The 21785-nt window shown below is 41.2% G+C and overlaps 2 protein-coding genes across 2 annotated transcripts in view; both read right to left on the bottom strand.

The window, feature by feature from the left end:
• Positions 1–7838: 7838 nt before the first annotated feature.
• tenm1 (teneurin transmembrane protein 1) overlaps positions 7839–21785 on the bottom strand; it is a 381706-nt gene continuing 367759 nt past the window's right edge. Inside the window, exons 36-38 of the mRNA XM_088344425.1 lie at positions 16926–17632; positions 11095–11237; positions 7839–9441 (exon numbers count right to left, since the gene is read on the bottom strand). Coding sequence (XP_088200551.1) covers positions 8686–9441; positions 11095–11237; positions 16926–17632 — 1606 coding nt within the window. The 3' untranslated portion in view covers positions 7839–8685. The remainder of the gene's footprint in view (positions 9442–11094; positions 11238–16925; positions 17633–21785) is intronic.
• On the bottom strand, positions 12568–14203 carry LOC148359219 (general transcription factor II-I repeat domain-containing protein 2A-like). The gene is made up of 3 exons (XM_088344281.1): positions 13679–14203; positions 12710–13516; positions 12568–12599 (listed from the first exon to the last, which is right to left on the bottom strand). Exons 1-3 carry the CDS (start codon positions 13911–13913, stop codon positions 12568–12570), a joined length of 1074 nt encoding a protein of 357 aa, XP_088200407.1. The 5' UTR covers positions 13914–14203.

Below are 21785 nucleotides of genomic sequence, written 5' to 3' on the forward strand. Positions count from 1 at the left end.
TATCTGTCAACTTATATGTATTCCCTGTATTTTATACCCTTTTTAAACACTTTACATTGTGTATGCCGTATAAGTTTATTTTACAGGAAAAAAGATTGATCTCATCTTGCCCATTTCTGCTCAATTCCAAATCGTCTCTGTCACTGGTAGCAGACGACAACGTCATTATAGATTGCTAAAATTGTTGCGGTATTCTATCTGTCTTGCTGTGAGTAAATAGTTGTCGCCTTGTGTTTGGAAGTTTTATTATCGCTTAATAGGAAGGGTTGAAATAAAATAAGCAACTGGCCGAGAATGACAGGGATGAGATCAAAAGACTGTTGATTATACGTAAGCACTGACTGCACATTTAAAATCAATGTTAGTGAAACTTTACATGTACGTGCATGAACAATATTTACAGCATTTTTTTTTGTCCCGTAGTTGTTTTTATGTGCAAAGTAGACAAGCTGATGCTGGCAGTAAGCAGTCTCGAGTGGTGAGCGGTCTCTAGTGGTAGCCTCTAAGACTGCTCGTTAAGTGGATTTCGTATATGGAGCAAGAGTTTTGTTAAAAAAAACTCGCATCCCAAAATTATTGTGTATATGGGTGCTCGTATGAAGAGGTACCACTGTATTTGTATCACGGTCAGTCTTAGTGCAGCAAAGTTAATATCTCATCCTGCTCATTTTTGAATGATGTCAAAATGAAGTCAGTAAGTTTTCCTTTGCTTCTTGCTTTACTTTTCTTTTGCCCTTAATCTTTTTTTGTCGCCCAGTCTATTTGTGGTGTACCCAGACGACATTTCTGCAATATCAACAACTTGATCACGGTTTTTCAGAAGCCCGGACAAGGAATTTTCACACCCCTGCTTTACCCTGTCACTGCCCAGAGATGGTCATAAACACCCACGGCGGCACAGACAGCCAGTAATAGCCTGTCACCATTGCACAGCAGCTTCAGTACTCTCTTCAGGTAGTCGGAAGCTGTACAAATAAATAATAATATGAGGCGAAGAAACCAAAGATTTTCGTATATTTTCTTTCGACCATTCTTCAACATTTTATTTATCGTTATTGTATATTTTTTATCACAATGAATCACGATCTGTCGTCATGATAACTCATTACATTCACCTGTCCCCGCTCGTTTGGCGCCAGGTGCTGCTGGCTACCTGATTGGTTCCCCGTCCTACTTAAGCTCAGTCCTTTCACTCACCTGCCGTCAGTCCGTCAGCGAACCTCTGTTTTTCACAAGGCAAGCATTTTTTACTCCGACCACGTTTTGATCTCCCGTCCTGGATAACGACCTGTTTTGCTCTGCTTGTGTTTACATTTCTTCATGGTTTAGCACCAAAGTACATCTTTGACATGTTGTTCCCATATAAACCATCTCGGACCCTGAGAACCTCAGGGACAGGCCTTCAGCTGGTGCCCAGAGCCAGGACTAAACGGGGTGAAGCTGTGTTTCAGTTCCATGCAGCTAAACTCTGGAATAGTCTTTCATTTCATTTCATTTCACTGATGACATCAGACAGGCGTCTACTCTGACAGTGTTTAAGTCCAGGCTGAAAACAGCTCTGTTCAACTGTGCATACAACTGAAAGGGTTCTGTCTGCACTCTTCACTTTTACTTTATTTTAATTCATTAATTTTAATATGTTTTATCCGTGTTTTTAATGCATTTTATAAACCACATTTAAAATTTTAAAAGTCTTTTCTTCTATGTTTTAACTGTAATTGTGTGTTTTCAACCTGTCTCTTTGCCATTTCTGTAAAGCACTTTGAATTGCCTTGTGTATGAATTATTCTATAGAAATAAACTTGCCTTGCCTTGCCTTTTGTGACACCGACCACGTTCTGATCTTCCATCCCGACTAACAACCTGTTTTTCCGTCTACTACGTTACGATCTCGCGCTCCGGAAGATCCACTTCCGCATTCGAAACGCGTTCCGATTCCGTGAGCGCCTCGCTTCCCGCGTCCAGTGAGCACCGGATCGCTGGCGCTGCCTTTCCTCTACATTTCAATAAACTTGTGAGTAACGTTACGCATCTGGGTCCTACTTCTGTTCTGTTCGTGACATCTGTAGCACGACGACAGGGTGGTTAGTGCGTCCGCGGCACAGTTCTGAGGTCATGGGATCAAACTTTCCTGTGTGGAGTTTGCATGTTCTCCCCGTGCTTGCAGGGGTTTCCTCAGGGCACTCCGGTTAACTCCCACATTCCAAAAACATGTATTTCAGGTTTATTGGCCGGTTCAAATTGTTCCTAGGTGTGAATGAGCGAGCAAGTTATGGCAAGGGTTAAGGTTAGGGTTAGGGTTAAGGTTAGCCTTAGGGTTAGAGTGAGGGTAAGAGCAAGGGTAGATAGATAGATAGATAGATAGATAGATAGATAGATAGATAGATAGATAGATAGATAGATAGATAGATAGATAGATACTTTATTCATCCCCGAAGGGAAATTCACATTTCCAGCAGCATCCCTGAGCTGAGAACAGTACAATAATAAAGCCAAAAGAATACAATATACAAATACCCAGTGTGACGTGCAAATGCCCACTGTAGCGTGTTATATAGAGTAACTAAATAGTGCTACACAGAATACATATTGCAGTATGATTCGGTAATATCCAATGTAGGTGGTGTGGTTTAATGTGGGCCTTTACTCTGCCGGGTGGAGTTAAAGAGCCTCATGGCATGAGGAAGAAAAGATCTCTTCAGTCTGTCCGTAGTACAAGACAGTGACAGCAGTCTGTCGCTGAAACTGCTCTTCTGTCTGGAGATAATGCTGTGTAGTGGATGCGATGGATTGTCCATGATTGACCTCAGCTTTTTCAGTGCTCGTCTCTCAGCTACTGTTGTTAGGCTGTCCAGCTCTTTGCCCACAACAGAGCTCGCTTTCCTAGCCAGTTTATTGAGACGAGAGGCACCCTTCTTCTTGACGCTGCCTCCCGAAGAAGGATGCCTCTCGTCTCAATAAACGGTAGTGTTAGGTTAGGTTTAGGGTTAGTCTTAGGGTTAGAGGGTTAGGTTTAAGTTTAAGTTTAGGGTTGGGGTGAGGGTTAGGCTTATTTTAAGGGTTTAGGATTAGGGTTAGTGTTAGGGTGAGGGTAAGAGCAAGGGTAGTGTTAGGTTAGGTGTAGGGTTAGTCTTAGGGTTAGAGGGTTAGGTTTAAGTTTAGGGTTGGGGTGAGTGTTAGGGTTATTTTAAGGGTTTAGGGTTAGGGTTAGTGTTAGGGTAAGAGTAAGAGCAAGGGTAGTGTTAGGTTAGGAAGCAATCTTACTTTCTCAAGGTCCCCCCAAAAATTTTTTTGGAGGTCCTTGGGAAACCAAGTTTCTGCACTGGCCATCCAGGAAACTGGAGCGTTTCTCACCTGCGTTCGTTTAGTCCATCTGGGAAAAGAGTGTTAAGTCTTTCTATCCAGTGTCTTTCTTCCCTGCGTCTTTCCCTTTGTGTCCAATTGCTATTTGTTTGCAGGCCCCATATTTCTAAAGCCTGTAGTCCATGTTGAATGAAGTGGGCGACAAGATGTGTATTATTTTGTCTAATATTCCTAATGTTGTAAATGTGTTGTGCTAATCTACATCTGATAGAATTTCCTGTCTCTCCTATATATTTAATGTCACAGTGTTTACACTTTATGACATATATACAGTTTTCCGTAGTAGGTGTGATTGTTTGTTTAATTAGGTAGTTTGTGTTGGTAACCGTCTTCCTAACTGTGGTGGCTTGTTTGTAGAATGTGGGGCCCTGCGTTTGTGTTATGTTGATTTCCGGTAATTTACTTTTTACTAAGTAGTCTTTTAGGTTTTTGTTTCTTTTAAAGGCTGAGATGATTTTGTAATCTTGGATTATGTCTGTGTTCTGTAGTGTCTGGTTTATATTTTGTCTAATTTTTCTATTAGCATTTTGGCTAAATTCTGAGTAGGTACTTATTAGGGGGATAATTTTCTGTGTGTCCCGTTGCCCTGTGGTTAAAAATGTTTTACGGACTTGCCTGAGGAAAGATCTAGAGTATCCTCTCGGTCTCAGTGCCTTGAACAGGGTTTGAGTAGCCTTTACAAAGTCCGTATTTTGTGAGCAGATTCTGTGGAATCTGAGCAACTGTGATTTTATTAAGCCCCTATAGGTGTGTTTTGGATGTAGGCTGTTTTTGTGTAAGAGTGCATGTGTGTCTGTGTCTTTGAAGAAGGCCTTAGTGTCTAAAGTTTGTGTTTGGGTGAATGAGGGTCCTTTGTAAGTGGTTGTGTCTAGAAAATCTATCTGATGGTCATTTGTGGAATGTTTGACTTTAATTGTATTATGGTGTGTGTTGAGGATTTGTAGGAATTGGTGGAATTCCTCTATATTATGTGTCCATGTTCCCCAAATGTCATCCAAGTATCTAAAGTAATTGGTGGGTAGTTTGTCGCATTTTTCAAAAGCTGTCTCCTCCCAATGTGCCATGTAGATGTTAGCATAGGGGGTAGTGTTAGGTTAGGTGTAGGGTTATGGTTATGGGTTATGGTTAGAGTATTAAGGTTAGGGAAGGGTTAGGGTTATTGTTTGTGTTAGGGTTAAGGTTAGAAGGATATAATTAGGGTTAGGGTTAGGGTTAGGGTTAGGGTTAGGGTAAGGGTAAGGGTAAGGGTAAGGGTAAGGGTAAGGGTAAGGGCAAGGGTAAGGGTAAGGGTAAGGGTAAGGGTAAGGGTAAAGGTAGGGTTATGGTTATGGTTACGGTTATGGTTATGGTTATGGTTATGCTTAGGTTTAGGTTTAGGTTTAGGTTCAGGGTCAGGGTTAGGGTTAGGGTTAATGTTTGGTATAAAGGCTTAGAGTTAGGGTTATGGGTTAAGGTTACGGTTTAGAGGGTCAGGGTTGTTCTTGAGGTTAGGGTCAAATAACTGATGCATGTATTTCCCTCTGTCTCCTTTTCTCTCTCTTTCTCTCTCCCCCATCTGCAGATAGTGAAATATGAAAAGATATATTTATTCAAAAAGCCATTGTCGGATAGAACAAGTAGAATTTTACTTGGACAGATGGGTTCATTTAACTGCAACTGTGCCCAGTAGTTTCCCTTCTAAGTTATTGCATCCTAAAACCAACTACTTATTTGATATTGGTTGGGTGATAGACTTGGGCTACAAGAAATAGCAAAAAAAGTGAGAGGTTATGCAAAGCATCCTTAAATCTTTTGATTTTTTTTAATCAAATTCTTAGTTTCAATAAAGTATATATATTTTAACTGTTTACCATAATCACAAAATAAAGCCATTAACTCATCAATGAGCTTAAAAATTTCATTTTGACTGCCCATGCAATGAATAACTTCATATGCCCATTTAATATTTCACTCATATATATAAATCACTGTATAGGCCTACTTGCATTTTTTCATTATTTCACAAAATGTCTCACAACTTCTCGAGAAGTGGAATGTAAAATATTCATCTGCTCAAACATTCATATACATTAGTGCTTACATAAGTCGACACCAAATGTATTTCTTTTTGAGTGACATGGAAAATAAAGCGTTTGGGGGAGAATCGGCTGCACAAACGAGTTTTTCCTCATTTCTTTTTTGACACACACACGCACGTACACGTGCCACACAACATGGAACCAAATCTGATGCTGCGCAGATATCCTTGGAAAGAGTGTTAGGAAGGGGAGGTTGTGGCTACTGTCATTTTAGTGATTGACTAGCTATTTGAGAAGAGGGTAAAAGTGTGTGAGGAGATGAGAATGTGAACATCCACTCAGCCGGGACGGCGGTATCCTAGCAACAGTTCATTTTTTTTTCAGCGTCCCAAACTAGGCTGGACAGTATCTAACGAAGCATACGGTTTTGGAAATGGAGGCGAAATGGTATATCACCTGTTCACGGTCACAACATACGCAAACGTGCAGTGCAGCGCAGCTCTGTCATCCGAAGCTCGCCAGAGAAACACCAACAATTAATGACGGGCAGATGGCGGAGTGATGCAGGGAGGGGATGCAGATGGAAAAGAAGGTGGATTAGTGATTGCTTAAGGAAAAAATCTTTCCAGAACTTTTTGTTTTTTCCTTGGAAGAGGTTCACATGTTCCCCTGATTGGCATTTCCTAATGAGACCAGACAAGCTGCAGAGCGAGGCGCAGCCAACTTGAAGGTCCTGCCCCTTTCTGCGCGCAACCAGCCACTTGCCGAGCCTCAGCTGTCACATTTTCTTCCTCCTGGCCAACGGTTGCATTTTCTTTGCTCCTCCTCTTCGTCCCCGAAGCTCGCGACAGATGCAGGTTTCTCAGTTTGAAGTGATAATGACAGCGCTGGTTTAAGTGCCACTGTTAGATTAAGCCTTTAAGATATTAGAAGACTTGAGCTGTGCCGCTAGGTTGCTGTGACTTGTTCTTGCTTGGCGTCTTACTATCTACTATCTTAAACATATAGATAGATAGATAGATAGATAGATAGATAGATAGATAGATAGATAGATAGATACTTTATTCATCCCCATAGGGAAATTCACACTTCCAGCAGTCTACCCCGTTGTTACCCAGTTTGAACCAGTCAAGACCATTTAGTCTTACATTACCACATTGATGAGGGTGAGTCGCACCCCCCTTCCCCATGTGTGGGTGGGCCGCTAAGACAGTACAGTGGTACTGCTTTATACAAGCACCTCTACACATGAGAATTTCGGTACACGTTTTTTAACAAAAATCTACCTCACTTAACAATGAAAAATCCAGTTCACGAGCAGTCCCAGAGGCTACCCATAGAGACTGCTTTAGACCGCTCAACGCTCTTCACCTGAATCCCCCCTTGGTCATAACTGTAGAGTACCTGTATTCCTCAGCATGTTTGTTTTGATCACATCTCTTTAATCAAATTCAATAACTTATCCTTTTTGTGACTTTTTATAAGGTTTTTTAGGGAAAAAAAGTGAACTTTGATGTTTGAAATGAAGCAAGAAATAATAGAAAAACATGAGCGCGGTGTTCCTGAGTTACCAAGCCAAGTAGTACAATCGTCAAGCAGCGAACACCAATCACAAACCCGCGGAAAGTTTACACAAAGCTTTGCTGCAATAATTTCCGTGGGAGGTTTTACCGTTGCAAAAAAAAGCAAATAAAATGGCGTGTACAAAGGAGAACAGAGAGGTGCTGTCTTATTGGTAAGAAAGTGCTCCTTTAATTGGACCAAAAAAAAACATAAAAAAAGGTGTCAATTCACAAGCTCTCTTTAATGAAAATTGCCTTATGCACATACATAACGTTTTGAAGGGGAAAATAGATAAATGTGTATTGGTTTTCCTTTCAAAAGACCTGTTGAAAGTGATAGCATTGCGAATCAAGCTAAAAGGGGCAAAGAAAATGATGAATGAAAACTAAAATAGAAAAAAAGTTTTTGTGTGTTCACCCTCAATTAAAGTTAGTGTAACTTTAATTTTAAGCGTCCCATAATTGCTTACGTATCAGCAAAAGTCGTCTGCTTTAACTAAAACTCACGGACGAATTAGTTATCAATTCTTTCATATCAAGAAAATTAACACGTAACATGAGCAATTCGAGCTACAAGCTCAATCCTGGAACGAATTAAGGTAGTATGTAAAAGTACCACTGTATAAGACTAGGGATCTTAGATAAGGCAGACTTCCCCTGCATTATGTTGAAATAGTCTCCACAGCAGTGTATTCAATCTCATTGGTATTCAGTAACTAGTCAAACAAGAATATGCAGTCTCCTGGTTCTTATTTCTTGTATAGCGAACATTTAAGATAAAACAACCAGGCTGAGGTTTAGGCAAAACTTACACCATCTCCAACAAAACACGTGGCAAATTTTGGCGCGACAAAAAAACGACTCCAGACGCAATCCCAGGCTGCACTGGGAGCAGTCACACATAATAACTTTAATCAGCATTGGATCCCCATAAAGTCATATTTTTTCAGCAAGAATATTTTCTATAGCCATGTATAACTCTTTGCAAAAATGTAACTGCTCTTTCTATTGATTAACAATACTGACACTTAGTTATGAACAACAGAATTTTCAGTCGAGCACTTTTTTCCGCTTCGTGTCAAACCACAGGCTATGTACATTCTTGATTAGAGTATACACACTCATAAAAACTAGCCGAGGCTGCACTACCCCAGCTGGAAGATGTCGGCTCCTCTTTTGGGAAAATGTCAGAGTCCACAAGGCCCCACTCTACACATGTTGTAAACGTGGGTATTTCCGTGATAATTGGCAAATGGAGAGCTGCTCCACCCAGCACTGGACGTCTTTTTGATATGAGTAAGTCTTAAAGTAGACGCCTAAAATTTGGATTTTTTTTAGCCCATCTGAAAAAGACCAAAGACTTTAGTCGTTTCTATCAGTTTTGGCTTGGGTTCAGTCATGGAGATCATTCGAGTCTCCAGCTGGGCGGGGTTGGATTAGAACAAAATCAAAGTGTAGAAGAGTCAGTTAGCTCCTAGGCTAGCAGGGATACAAAAAGCAAAGCCACAACCAAACCACACTTGCTTGTGCCACTGTTAGAAACCACACAATAATAATAAAATACCATCATTCTGTCACAGTTAAAGGCATTTTGGAAATCTTTTTTCCTCCCTAAGCTCTCTGTGTTCTTTTGTGATGATGTCGTCTTTTCTTTTGAGACCGTATAGAAAGGGTAGAACAAATCGGAGCAGAGTACAAACAGGCAGTCTTTGGTGGGCTTTAGTGGCAGAGCCGCTTGAGTGTTACCTGCCCCCCATCTCGCTCAGTGTCATAAAGCGAATGTTGTAGGGACAGTCGGATAGCTCCGGCTGCTGCTCCACCGGTAGCGAATAGTAGCCGTCGTAACCCTGCACACGTCCGGCCGACAGTAGTTGCTGTTTCTCCGCATCGCTCCACGACCGGCCGCCAACGTCGCCCACTTCCGCCCGTTTCTTCTCGTGCTCCCAGGCCGCTTCCACCGCCCTACGCCGCGCCTCCTCCCTAACCCTCGCCCGCTCTTCCTCCTGGCTGCCGCCATAACGTACGCAGAGGCACAGTGCCCCCTGCTGGAGGACGATGTCTGCGAATCGCCGAGTCCTACCGTTGACTGTGGCGCTCATCTGCGACACGCTTACATTGACGCCGATCTCTAACACACGGCCACCCACCCCCAAACCCAGAGCCAGGTCTTCCTCGATGGGGCGGGACTGGTGGAAGTGGTGAGTGTCGCAGCCGTGCACAGTAAAGCTCAGTCTGTCCAAGTGCACGGCGCCGTTCAAGATGGCGGCCACTCGCCGGCTGTCTTCGCTGGCCACACCGATGACTTCGGCGCTCACACGACCGTGGGAAACGGCAAAACGGATGCCAGGGCCGAGAAGGAAGGGCTTGGAAGCGAAGGGAGGGGGGTGTGCCGGGCTGTGGCAAGTGGAGCCCACTGGCGCACTGATCAGAGGCAAACGCTCCAGAGAGATGAAACGCCTTAGCTGCCGACGAAGCTCACACTGGATGCCCAAAACCACCTGACCAAAATAAAAAACAGTTGTCATTATGGTGGAAACCACCCAAGGGCTGTATGACAATCAAGGGCGTAGTTTTGACATGGATGGAGATTACATGTCTCCACCACTATCAAGCAATCATTGTTTTGTCACCACCAATATTATGAGATCTGACGAAAAATGTGTTATGGCCCCACCAATATCAAGCAATCATTGTTTAGTCCCCACCAATCATATGTTTTGGATCAGATGGTGTAATACTATTCTGTAATTTGCAATAGTCTGTGATCCGTGCATCCTTTTGAGACTCTTTGTGTTTAAGGGCTATACAAATAAACATGATTTGAATTGACTTGTCTTAAAAAAAGCACTGTCCCCACTAATGTCAAGATCAAACCTATGCCCTTGGTGCAAATAATTGAATTGATTCAATCTTAATTTGCACAAGATAATTTCAAGAGATTTTTTTTATTAATTTTGATTTATTTTCCTTTTTATTTAATACAAGTCATAGCAATTTAATATCAGTTAATATGAAGTCCATTCTTCTTTATACAGAGAATGTGATATGTGGATTTTTGAACATTTCTCATTATTGTAATCCCTCCACTCCATCCATCTCCTGCACCGTTTATCCTTACTATGATCGCGGGTGTGCTGGAGCCCATCCCAATTATCTTCGGGCAGTGGGCAGGGAACACCCTGAACCGATTGCCAGCCAGTCGCACGGCACACAGAGACAGACAACTCACTCGCTCATTCACACCTAGGGACAATTTCTCAACCGCATCAAGCTTTCTTATTCCACTTTCATTTAAAATCAAACAACTCGCCTTTTCTTTACACTTTACACCAACCATATTCAATGGATGCACGAGATATTAAACAATAAAAATGTCAAAGTTCTTTGCGCGCTGGAGATACAGTATAATAAGTTTACACACGAACTAGGAAGAGGAAGCCGGATTTCTTCTTCGGGGTGAATGCTGGGTGACATCTCACAGCGCCACATGCCAGTAGCGGCATAAAGAAGCACTAGAGTACTGCCCTGTACTCGGAAAAAGGTGCACAATACAAAATCTGACTTACAGCTATGTCCAAATGTTTTTTGACATCCCCAAAAAATGTTCATATCTACCATTCTTCGTAACTCGAATGTTCGTAAATAGGGGAGTATCTGTATGTTCAAAATTTGATACATTTTAAAAACGGCCTAGCTGTACTTGCCCAAGACGCACCACAGGAAATGATGCCCTGACGATCTTTGAACCGTGAACCCATTATCAGATGTGCGTCTTAAATACAGTAATAGCAAACATAACAAGAGTGCAGAATTAAGTGCACTGCACATTATGGTCTTTTAAACACAGTATATTTACATATTGATGTGCTATGAGTATGTAGCACATGGGCCTATCCTAGCTGATTAAAAGGAAAACTGTACACCATTTAGTTAGTTTCCATGGACAAACGCGTTCCTGGGGTAAGCATCATCAACCTTACTGTCTCTATTATACTACCCTTTTAGTAGACTTCACCTCATTTTGATGTAAGCATAATTGTATATATTTACGAAAATCAATAGGAAACATTCCTTTTTCTGTTTAAATCCTGCTAAAACGACCACATATCAAATATTGGATTCAGCAACTTAAACAATAAAGGGTTACAAACCTTGCTTGAGTCCCAGTCTTGTGTCTTGGTTTGGGACTTCATAAGTTCATAAGTTTGTTCCATGCGGCTAATCTCAGGCTTGGGGAAACCCGGAACAACATTATGAAGCTGGAAGCCGAATAGCTGCAACCAGCTGCCAATGTCTGCACAGAAATGAATCAGACAAATAAATCAAGGGGAATCAATAACACATCAACGCAAAGCCTCCTTAATGCAACTAATTAATTTACGCAGGATTAACCTACACCCATTTTTTGGCCCCCCTTCCCAACGTTCATCAATTCATGACGGGTCGAGATTACATTCAGTAATGAAGTCAAGATGCAGCAAAGACGTCCCTGAATTACTCTAGGGCAGGGGTCACCAACCTTTTTGAAACTGAGAGCTACTTCACGGTTACTGAATCATACGAAGGGCTACCAGTTTGATACGCTCTTCTGAAATAACAAATTTGCTCAGTTTGCCTTTAGTTATACATTATTTATAATGATTAGTAATACTCACCTATGTAAAGACACTGATCATTTTAATGATTTCTAACAATGATTATCAAAAATGACAACAAGGTGGGAAACAGATATCAATATTCAACACTTTATCTCTATTAATCACAGTATTTGTTACATTTTCAGATGATCACTTACATCACTACATTTTAGCAAAAAATATCCCATTTGCACAAGCCACTGACATGCCCTGTTAACAAATCATGAACTATGTTGCAACATGTTTCAAAAAGTTAACAATTATGTAATGTTAAACAAAATCAACTTACATATTTTTAAATATGTAATACATTTTTTATTTCACATTTTGAACTAATGGCCAAGTCTGTGTTATGTTTAACAAAATTATAACTTTTAAATGTCATGAACACACTTTTAAATTGAACACAATTCTTCAATATTTTAATTCAACTTTGCCATGGCACTACCATGTTGTCACTGACTACATCTGGTATCCGTCCTTGGTTAGTGGGAAGACTGGCATTGCATGCTGTTCACCAGTGTGTTGTAATCTGGTGTGTAACTTGACACTGCAACTGTGAGTGAGTCTCTCAGATGTGCATCAGTGAGGCGTGTTCTGTGTTTGTTTTTGATGAAGTTCATGTCAGAAAATGCTGATTCACAGAGATAGGTTGAGCCAAACAGGCTGGCAACCTTCATGGCTGCTGTGCATACTCCACTGTACTTCTCTGTGTCAACAAGGCGCCAAAAGTTTGGTGCAGCCTGGTAGGCTTTGAGATGGAGATCATTTTGCAATGTTATAATTTCAATCTCCACCTGTCCAGCATCCAAGTTGAACGTTGCACTTAACTGCTCAGCAAAGCATGTTGTGTCCCCATTCATGAAAGGGTTGGAAATGAAGAACACACATGGTTCAAGCTGATGAAGGTCACAAAACCTATTCTCAAACTCTTGCCCAAGTCTGTTTATTACTTCAATGTACTTTTCTGCCACTTTTTCAAATGTCTCAGATGCAGAAGCATTGTCTTTCAGCACTGACTGCACAGAGGGAAAGTGCAGAACTTTTTTTCTCTGTAAATCTGCAGAGAATGCATTCATTTTGGCTTTAAATGCATTTAAAGCACTTATCATATCGACAACAGTCTTACCTTTGCCTTGCAGCTGGCAGTTCAGGACGTTTAATTTCCCAGTAATGTCCACCAAAAATGCAAGGTCAAGTGTCCACTCTGTGTCCTCTAGCAGTGAGACATCTTCGCCTTTGGACTGCATGAACTCTTTGATTTCACGCAAAAGAGACAAAAAACGATGCAAAACTCGTCCTCTGCTGAGCCATCTGATTTCTGTGTGTAGCAGTAGGTCCCCATATTCTGCTGACATCTCCTCTAATAGTACCTTGAAAATCCTGTGCTGCTTTGCTTTGGAGCGGATGTTGTTTATGATTTTCACAACGGGAGTCATCACGTGCCCAAAGCCGATCACTTTCGCACACAACGCCTGCTGGTGAATGATGCAATGGTAATGCAGAAATTTGGGGAAGTCTGGGTCACGTTTACAGTGAGCGATGAAACCTGTCTGTCGGCCGACCATAGCAGGAGCCCCGTCTGTTGTCACCGCTACCAGCTTTTCCAATGGCACCTTTTTCTGCACGAAAAACTCCTTCACCGTGTTATAAATGTCAACTCCTCTCGTAGTTGTCTTTAAGGGCAGTAGTGTCAGGAGTTCTTCTTTTGTGGAGAAATCATTAAACACCATCCGGATAAAAACCAATAACTGCGCTGTACTGCTGCTGTCCACGGACTCATCGCACTGGAGGCTAAACCACTTGCACTTCGCCAGATCCTGCTCCAACTGATCGACCAAGTTACTGGACATAGCTGATACTCGTCTTGCCATCGTAGATGCCCCCAGTTGGACGTCGGAAAGAGTGGAGATTAGGTCGCTTCCATTTTTCTCGTCTTTAAATACAGTGTTAGCAATTAATAACATCGCTTCTTTGACAACTTCTCCATCTGTAAATGCCTTTTTTTTCTTGATCAGAAAATGTGTAGCTCTAAACGAGGCTTCGGTTGCTTTTTGTGAGTTTTTGGCCGGCCTCGTAAAAAAAGACTGTTGCTTACCCAGAGCGGTCTTTAGCTCACGGGCTTTTTCTGCCCGTAGGGCGCTTGCAGGTGGATATTTATCATGGTAGCTTTTGTGACACGTATTGAAATGTCTCTCCACATTGTGCCGTTTTGCTGTCGCCACGGTCGTCCCGCAAATCAGACACACGCAGGTTTCTTTTACAGTCGTAAAAAAGAACTCCTCTTCCCATTCACTGTGAAAGAGATACGTTTTCTTTCTTTTTTCTGCCATGTTTTTGGGGTACGAAAGTGCATACAGCGCCCGCTAGCTTACTCTCCACATCCCACAAGCTCTACTTTACTGCCCATAGGTAAATATTGTGCGCGTTAACCTTAAAGTATTTTTAAGATAGTATTTTTTAAATCTATATACATACAAGTGTGATTAAAAAAATAATAGCAACAGAACAAAATTAATTTTTAGACGCAGCTCTCTATGAGATGTGCTATTTTTGGAACAGGCCCGCGGGCGACTCATGTGGTCCTTGCGGGCGACCGGGTGCCCGCGGGCACCGTGTTGGTGACACCTGCTCTAGGGAAACTGCACCACGTCATATCTTGTAGCTGCTTCAAGATTCATTGAAAGTAATCGGTTCCTGGTTAGTAGTTAGCAATCACCTACTTTTTAGCAGAGAATCTTAGATGAGCACTTGGTCTAGTGGACGTTGTGTTTGGAGTGATTCCAAGTCACTCGCTCCCTAGCTTTAATAATGAGGCTTGTTTTACTCGATTAGCTATTCCATGACTCTGATTTACCGTTTTTGAAATATGTCCCCCTTAATCTCACTTTGGGTCCTTTTGAGACGGTTTAGAAAGGGCAGAACAAATTGAAGTGAAGTTTAACCTACCTCAATTTTTTGTTCATGGGTTTGGTTAGCTGGAAAGACTAAAATAAAGGCATTCAGTGTATTTCAATTAAAAACGTGGCATGTGCATGCATTCGATTTCTGACCGTTTGGCACTATAAAGATCGCAGAGTATTGGTAATATGTTCCAGCTGATTTTGGACAGTTAGTTGGACAGGTTACCAGGCAGATACAGGGGCAGGGATTAACACATTCCATACACACCTTTATTCAAACCTATTGACAATTTTGATAAACCAACCTGATTGGGGTTAGGGGTTTAGGGTTAGGGTAGTGTTACACCTTGTAACCATAGAACAATAGAATTTGAGATAGTATTAGCAAAATAACAGCAAGTCAAGCCATCCAGTGATTTATTCCTGTTACGTTGACGTTTTTTGTAATAGAAGATTACCTAAATAGATTTAATTTTTAAGATAAGGTAAAGCAAAAAGGTATTTTTCTATGCAACAGTTTATATATATTTTTTTGCACTGCCGATCAAATTATGACCAGACAAAAATGTCACTGCATGTCACCGAATACCAATCATTTTTGCTGTCAAAAGTTACTTTAACTCTTAACTCATGTTACACCAGGTTAGAAATCTTTGAATGTGCTGTCCGGAATTTAAAAATGTTCTTCTTGCTTATGCCATCTTTTGGCTTTATTCATCATCACAGCGTCTGTCAGGCTGCTTTTGTGGCACGTGCAAATACGTGGATTTCTCAGACACGCTTGGAAGAACACTTCTCTTTTGCTATTTTTGGGGTTTGGGTTGGCATTTGGACTGTCCTTTTCTTACTTATAACATTTTCAAGCTACAGTAACAGAACAACACAAGCACAAGCCTAAAATCACTCAACAATCCCCTTCCTCCCCGTCTCAATAATGCGTTCCATGGCCAGAACACCTTTGGAAAAATAAGATAGGGACAGTGGAAGAAAATATAAAGGCTGTTTGAACTCAGTTGGGCATTGTCAATATATACTTAATGAAAATATTTTACTTTCAACCTTTTAACGCTGCACTCCACAAGGACACCTCGAACAACGCACGCTACCTTTATCTCCCAGATTAAAGTAACTTCTATGGTGCTAATGAATCATAAGTGCAAAAACAAGAAACTAATCTTTCACTAAAAGTGGAAATAGAAATGCTTCTAAAAAAATCGAATCTGAAATTTTAATACAGAGTCAATATATCCCTATCGAGAGCATGACAGTTCAAATGAACGTTTCTTTATTGTGAAAGTCTGTTGACCTGTGCAACATAATCCGGTCGCTCTCATACTCTGCAATTTAAATTTCTTTTCGTGTACAAGCTTTTGTTTCACCCCTCGGGGAAATTGTGTGTTCTTTACAGACAAAAGAGGACACAGCATATAAGCTTGTGTTAAAAAAAAAAAAAACAACCCCCCAAAAAAATCAGAAAAACAAGATGATCACAGGCTGTCCTGGTTCTTGCCGGCATGTTCCTCAGTCTATTGCATTTTTCCCTGTCTGACACATTGCTTCACCTGTGTCATCTCATTCTCAACGGTAGATGTTTTCGAGACTTGTGTGTGTGTATGTGTGTATGTGTATGTGTGTGTGTATGTGTGTGTGTGTATGTGTGTGTGTGTGCATGCGTGCGTATGCACCAGATATGGCGAGTGGGCGAGTGCAATATCTTCGGTTATTGTGCTATAGCTGTCATATGGCACTTCCCACATGTCTCCAAGTAGTATAGTACACTGCCGCATTATGTTTGGATGAGTAAATTCAAAATCAACTCGTTTCCCTCTACAGGTTGAGTAGGCGAAATGTAAAAGCAAAACATATGTTAAAAAAAATATATAAACAAAATATAAACAAGGATATATGCCAAGCACACAGTGCAGTTTACATATTCCTTTCTATGCCAGTGTTTCATAAAAGGTCGCTTGTGACCCAAAAAAGAGTTTCAGACCTGTTTTAGTGGGGAGCAGGCCTTTGTCTTGGCAAGATTATGCTAAGAAAATATAAAAGTAACTGAGGCTCAATTATGCTCCTAGATAGCGAATATCTCCCAATGCGAGCAAAAGGACTTGTTATGTTTGTTTACACATATTGACCATAGCCAAATGTAAATATACGGCGGATAATATATAAAATATGGGTTTTATTATATGTAAAACCACTGTGTGAAACATTTTGGATTTCATAAGGAAATGCAAATAATTGAGAATGAAAATGACATAGTTTATTATTTAACCACTAGGTGTCACTGTAACATGTAGTGCAAGTGAAAATGAGCGCTAAAAAGCACAGTGAATAACACAAATATAAAATGAGCAAAACTATCTGCAAAGACTGCACTAGAGAATATTTGGGAAACACAGTACCAGTATATCTGTTATGATTTTTGTAACATCTCACCTGTAGTAAACTGTGTAACCTCCTCCACTTTCCCGATGGGGCAGTTGTTTTTGAAGGCGTACACGTTAAAAGGTCTCGGTTCCTTGCTCAACTCCGCCCACAGTTCATAGTTTGGCGAAGTCCAGCGACCAGCCAGCGTGTCGTAATCTCGCCTTCCCAAGTGGACCAGCCGCGTCAGAGAATCATACAAGCCGCCGTGGAATCCGATGACCAGCTGAAAGTTGGGGTTAGTGTCCTTGTAGACTTCCCCGTAAGGGGTGTAAAGGATCTCCTTAACCAGTCTGCCCTTGCTGGAGAACACTGCCCTGGGAGTCCCCACGCCGTCGCAGGCTACGTAGTATTCCTCACCGCTGCTCAATTCCATAGCAATGAGGTGACCCTGGAGATCGTAGTACAGCGACGTGATCAGGCTGCTGCTGTGGTTGTACATGTGGCTGACCCGGGTCGGGTGCGAGAGATCGGCGTAAAAGAACTGCAACCGATCGCCTAGGCTGGTCTTGGCGGCCACACGCCGGCCCAACCCGTCGTAGCGGTACCACACTGAGCGCTCATTGGCTCGATTGAAAACCCGCGTCAAGAGCCCGTTGGAGTTATAGTCGAAGAGGTCACTGGCTCGCTGACGGAGAAAACCGTCGTCATCCACGCTGTACTGGATCTCGCCAAGATGCGTGATGCGGTCTCTTTGGTCGTAACGAAGCGGAACCAACCTGAAGTCAAGGGGGTCAGTCATTAGGCGATTCAAGGAATTCTAGAAATTTAAATCATAGCCGGAGATAAAAATGGAGCCTTCTATTATTACTATTACTAGTTTCATGTTTTAGGAGTCTCATAATTGTTTTTTTTATAGTTTGATGAATCCTCCTTAGGGTAGCAATAACGTACTAAGGAATATGGCAATCTTAATTTCGGGCAAAACAACCAATAATACTACGGTGATGCCTGGGGAAAGGTTAGATGCACGCACATTTCCGGTTGTAATTTCCAACCATAAAAGCGTTGCCGATTTATCCGGGTTGTAACAGTTTGATATAAAACCTGCTCGCTGGGAACCTGAATGTCAAATTTCATGAGACTGCTGAAAGCCTCGTGATGTCGTTTGGACCACACCAACGACTGGCTACTGTGGATTAGGTCCGTGCAATTGAACTCATAGTACTGATGTCTATGTCACCTCATTCATTACCAGTGATGGCTAAAAATAAAGATTTATTTGTTTGTCCATGCATCTACCCATCTAGCCGTCTACCCATCTATCTATCTATCTACCCATCTATCTATCTATCTATCTATCTATCTATCTATCTATCTATCTATCTATCTATCTATCTATCTATCTATCTATCTATCTATCTATCTATCTATCTATCTGTCTATCCATCCGTCTATCTATCTATCTATCTATCTATCTATCTATCTATCTATCTATCTATCTATCTATCTATCTATCTATCTATCTATCTATCTATCTATCTATCTATCTATCTATATCTATCTATCTATCTATCTATCTATCTATCTATCTATCTACGTACCCATCTACCATCTACCTACCTACACATCTATCTATCCATCTACCTACCCACCTACCTACCTACCTACCCATCTACCCACCTACCTCCCTCCTCCCCTACTTACCGACCCATCTACCTATTCACCCATTTACCCACCTACCTACCTACCTAGCACAACGTTTTTGATCCTAGGTTTCACTTAGTTGTGTGTAACAATTTCATTGTGTTTTTTTGTTGTACAGTTAGTGAAATGATATTTGATGCGGCAGTGACTTTGAAATATGCTAATTACCTGCAAATTTGGGAGTGGCCAAAAGGCGTCCAACGCATTTACTTTGTTTTGTAGTTGTTTATACAGCACAGAATAGTCATTATGTACCACCCGATGTGCATTGTGTAATTTCGTTTTGTCTTTATTTTCTTTTTCACCCTTTTGATTGTCAGTAAACCTCCTTTGACACATCCACGTTTGCAGTCATTGATAGTGTTGAAACTAACATGTTACTGGAGCACAATTACTTTTCTTGGTAACGAGTACTGTAACGCATAATCAATAGCATTAAGTCACTTTCTACATGGAGTGTTACTGCGTTACTTAGTAAATGGAGATGATTATTTTAATGTTCTTCAACTGCTGAAAAATTCTGCATCACTCACGTACAACTCTCGATTTTTCATTTGCAATCGGAGGCATATTTATATCTATATCAAATAAATGCAGTTATAGTGGCGCCATCTCAAGCACAGAGTATGAGAACGATAAATTCATCCTCATGCAGATAATCTCCCTACAGCATATATTTGCATCTAATTTACAGCTATGAAATTAAATCAGGGGGGTCACCTAATATTCGCATACATGGTTGTGTATCACCAGTAGCGAATCTTTTTATTTGCAAAATATTTTTTTCAATACACCATGCCTGGTCAAAAAATATATACAGGACTGTCTCAGAAAATTAGAATATTGTGATAAAGTTCTTTATTTTCTGTAATGCAATTAAAAAAACAAAAATGTCATACATTCTGGATTCATTACACATCAACTGAACTATTTCAAGCCTTTTATTATTTGAATATTGCTGATTTTGGCTGACAGCTGAAAAAAACTCAAAAATCCTATCTCAAAATAATAGAATACTTCCTCAGACCAAGTAAAAAAATAATTTTATAACAGTAAAACTAAATCAAACATTTGAAAATGTCCATTGATGCACTCAGTACTTGGTTGGGAATCCTTTTGCACGGATTACTGCATCAATCCGGCGTGGCATGGAGTCAATCAGCCTGTGGCATTGCTGAGGTGTTATTGATGCCCAGGATGCTTCGATAGCGGCCTTCAGCTCATTTGCATTTGTAGGTCTGGTGTCTTTCATCTTCTTCTTAACTATACCCCACAAATTCTCGATGGGGTTCAGGTCAGGGGAATTAGCAGGCCAATCAAGGACAGTGATGCCATGGTCAGTGCACCAGTTACTGGTGGTTTTGGCACTGTGGGCAGGTGCCAGATCACGCTGGAAAATGAAATCCTCATCTCCATAGAGCTTTTCAGCAGATGGAAGCATGTAGTGCTCTAAAATCTCTTGGTACACAGTTGCATTTACTCTGGACTTGATGAAACACAGTGGACCAACACCAGCAGCTGACATGGCTCCCCAAACCATTGCTGACTGTGGGAACTTCACACTGGATTTCAAGCAACTTGGGTTTTGCTCCTCTCCAGCCTTTCTCCAGACTCTGGCGCCTTGACTTCCAAATGAAATGCAAAACTTGCTTTCGTCTGAAAAGAGGACTTTGGACCACTCTGCAACTGTCCAGTGCTTCTTCTCCATAGCCCAAGTCAGACGCTTCTTCCGTTGTCTTGAGTTCAGAAGTGGCTTGACCATGGGAATACGGCTATTGTAGCCCATTTCCCGGACACGTCTGTGAACTGTGGCTTTTGATACCTGGACTCCAGCTTCAGCCCACTGTCTTTGAAGCTCCCCCAAATTCTGGAAGCGGCTCTTCTTCACAACTTTGTTAAGGCTGCGGTCATCTCTCTTGGTTGTGCAGCGTTTCCGGCCACATTTTTCCCTTCCAACAGACTTTTTGTGGATATGCTTTGAAACTGCACTCTGTGAACAGCCTGCTCTTTGAGAAATTTCTTTTTGTGTCTTACCCTCCTGATGGAGGGTATCAATGATGGACAGCAGTCAGATCAGCAGTCTTCCCCATACTTGTGATTTAGTTTACTGAACCAAGCTGAGTTTTTTTAAGGCTCAGGAAACCCTCGCAAGGTGTTTCGAGTTAATTAGATGATTCAGGTGATTAGTTGAATAGCCTACTTGTATACTTTTTCATGATATTCTATTATTTTGAGATAGGATTTTTGAGTTTTTTTCAGCTGTCAGCCAAAATCAGCAATATTCAAATAATAAAAGGCTTGAAATAGTTCAGTTGATGTGTAATGAATCCAGAATGTATATATATAGTATATATATATATACAGGACTGTCTCAGAAAATTAGAATATTGTGATAAAGTTCTTTATTTTCTGTAATGCAATTAAAAAAACAAAAATGTCATACATTCTGGATTCATTACACATCAACTGAACTATTTCAAGCCTTTTATTATTTGAATATTGCTGATTTTGGCTTACAGCTGAAAAAAACTCAAAAATCCTATCTCAAAATATTAGAATACTTCCTCAGACCAAGTAAAAAAAATAATTTTATAACAGCAAAACTAAATCAAACATTTGAAAATGTCCATTGATGCACTCAGTACTTGGTTGGGAATCCTTTTGCACGGATTACTGCATCAATCCGGCGTGGCATGGAGGCAATCAGCCTGTGGCATTGCTGAGGTGTTATTGATGCCCAGGATGCTTCGATAGCGGCCTTCAGCTCATTTGCATTTGCAGGTCTGGTGTCTTTCATCTTCTTCTTAACTATACCCCACAAATTCTCGATGGGGTTCAGGTCAGGGGAATTAGCAGGCCAATCAAGGACAGTGATGCCATGGTCAGTGCACCAGTTACTGGTGGTTTTGGCACTGTGGGCAGGTGCCAAATCATGCTGGAAAATGAAATCCTCATCTCCATAGAGCTTTTCAGCAGATGGAAGCATGTAGTGCTCTAAAATCTCTTGGTACACAGTTGCATTTACTCTGGACTTGATGAAACACAGTGGACCAACACCAGCAGCTGACATGGCTCTCCCCAAACCATTGCTGACTGTGGGAACTTCACACTGGATTTCAAGCAACTTGGATTTTGCTCCTCTCCAGCCTTTCTCCAGACTCTGGCGCCTTGACTCCCAAATGAAATTCAAAACTTGCTTTCGTCTGAAAAGAGGACTTTGGACCA

Source organism: Urocampus carinirostris, chromosome 9 (assembly GCF_059441175.1).
Source record: "Urocampus carinirostris isolate Australia breed hairy pipefish chromosome 9, RoL_Ucar_1.0, whole genome shotgun sequence".
NCBI classification, from domain to species: domain Eukaryota; kingdom Metazoa; phylum Chordata; class Actinopteri; order Syngnathiformes; family Syngnathidae; genus Urocampus; species Urocampus carinirostris.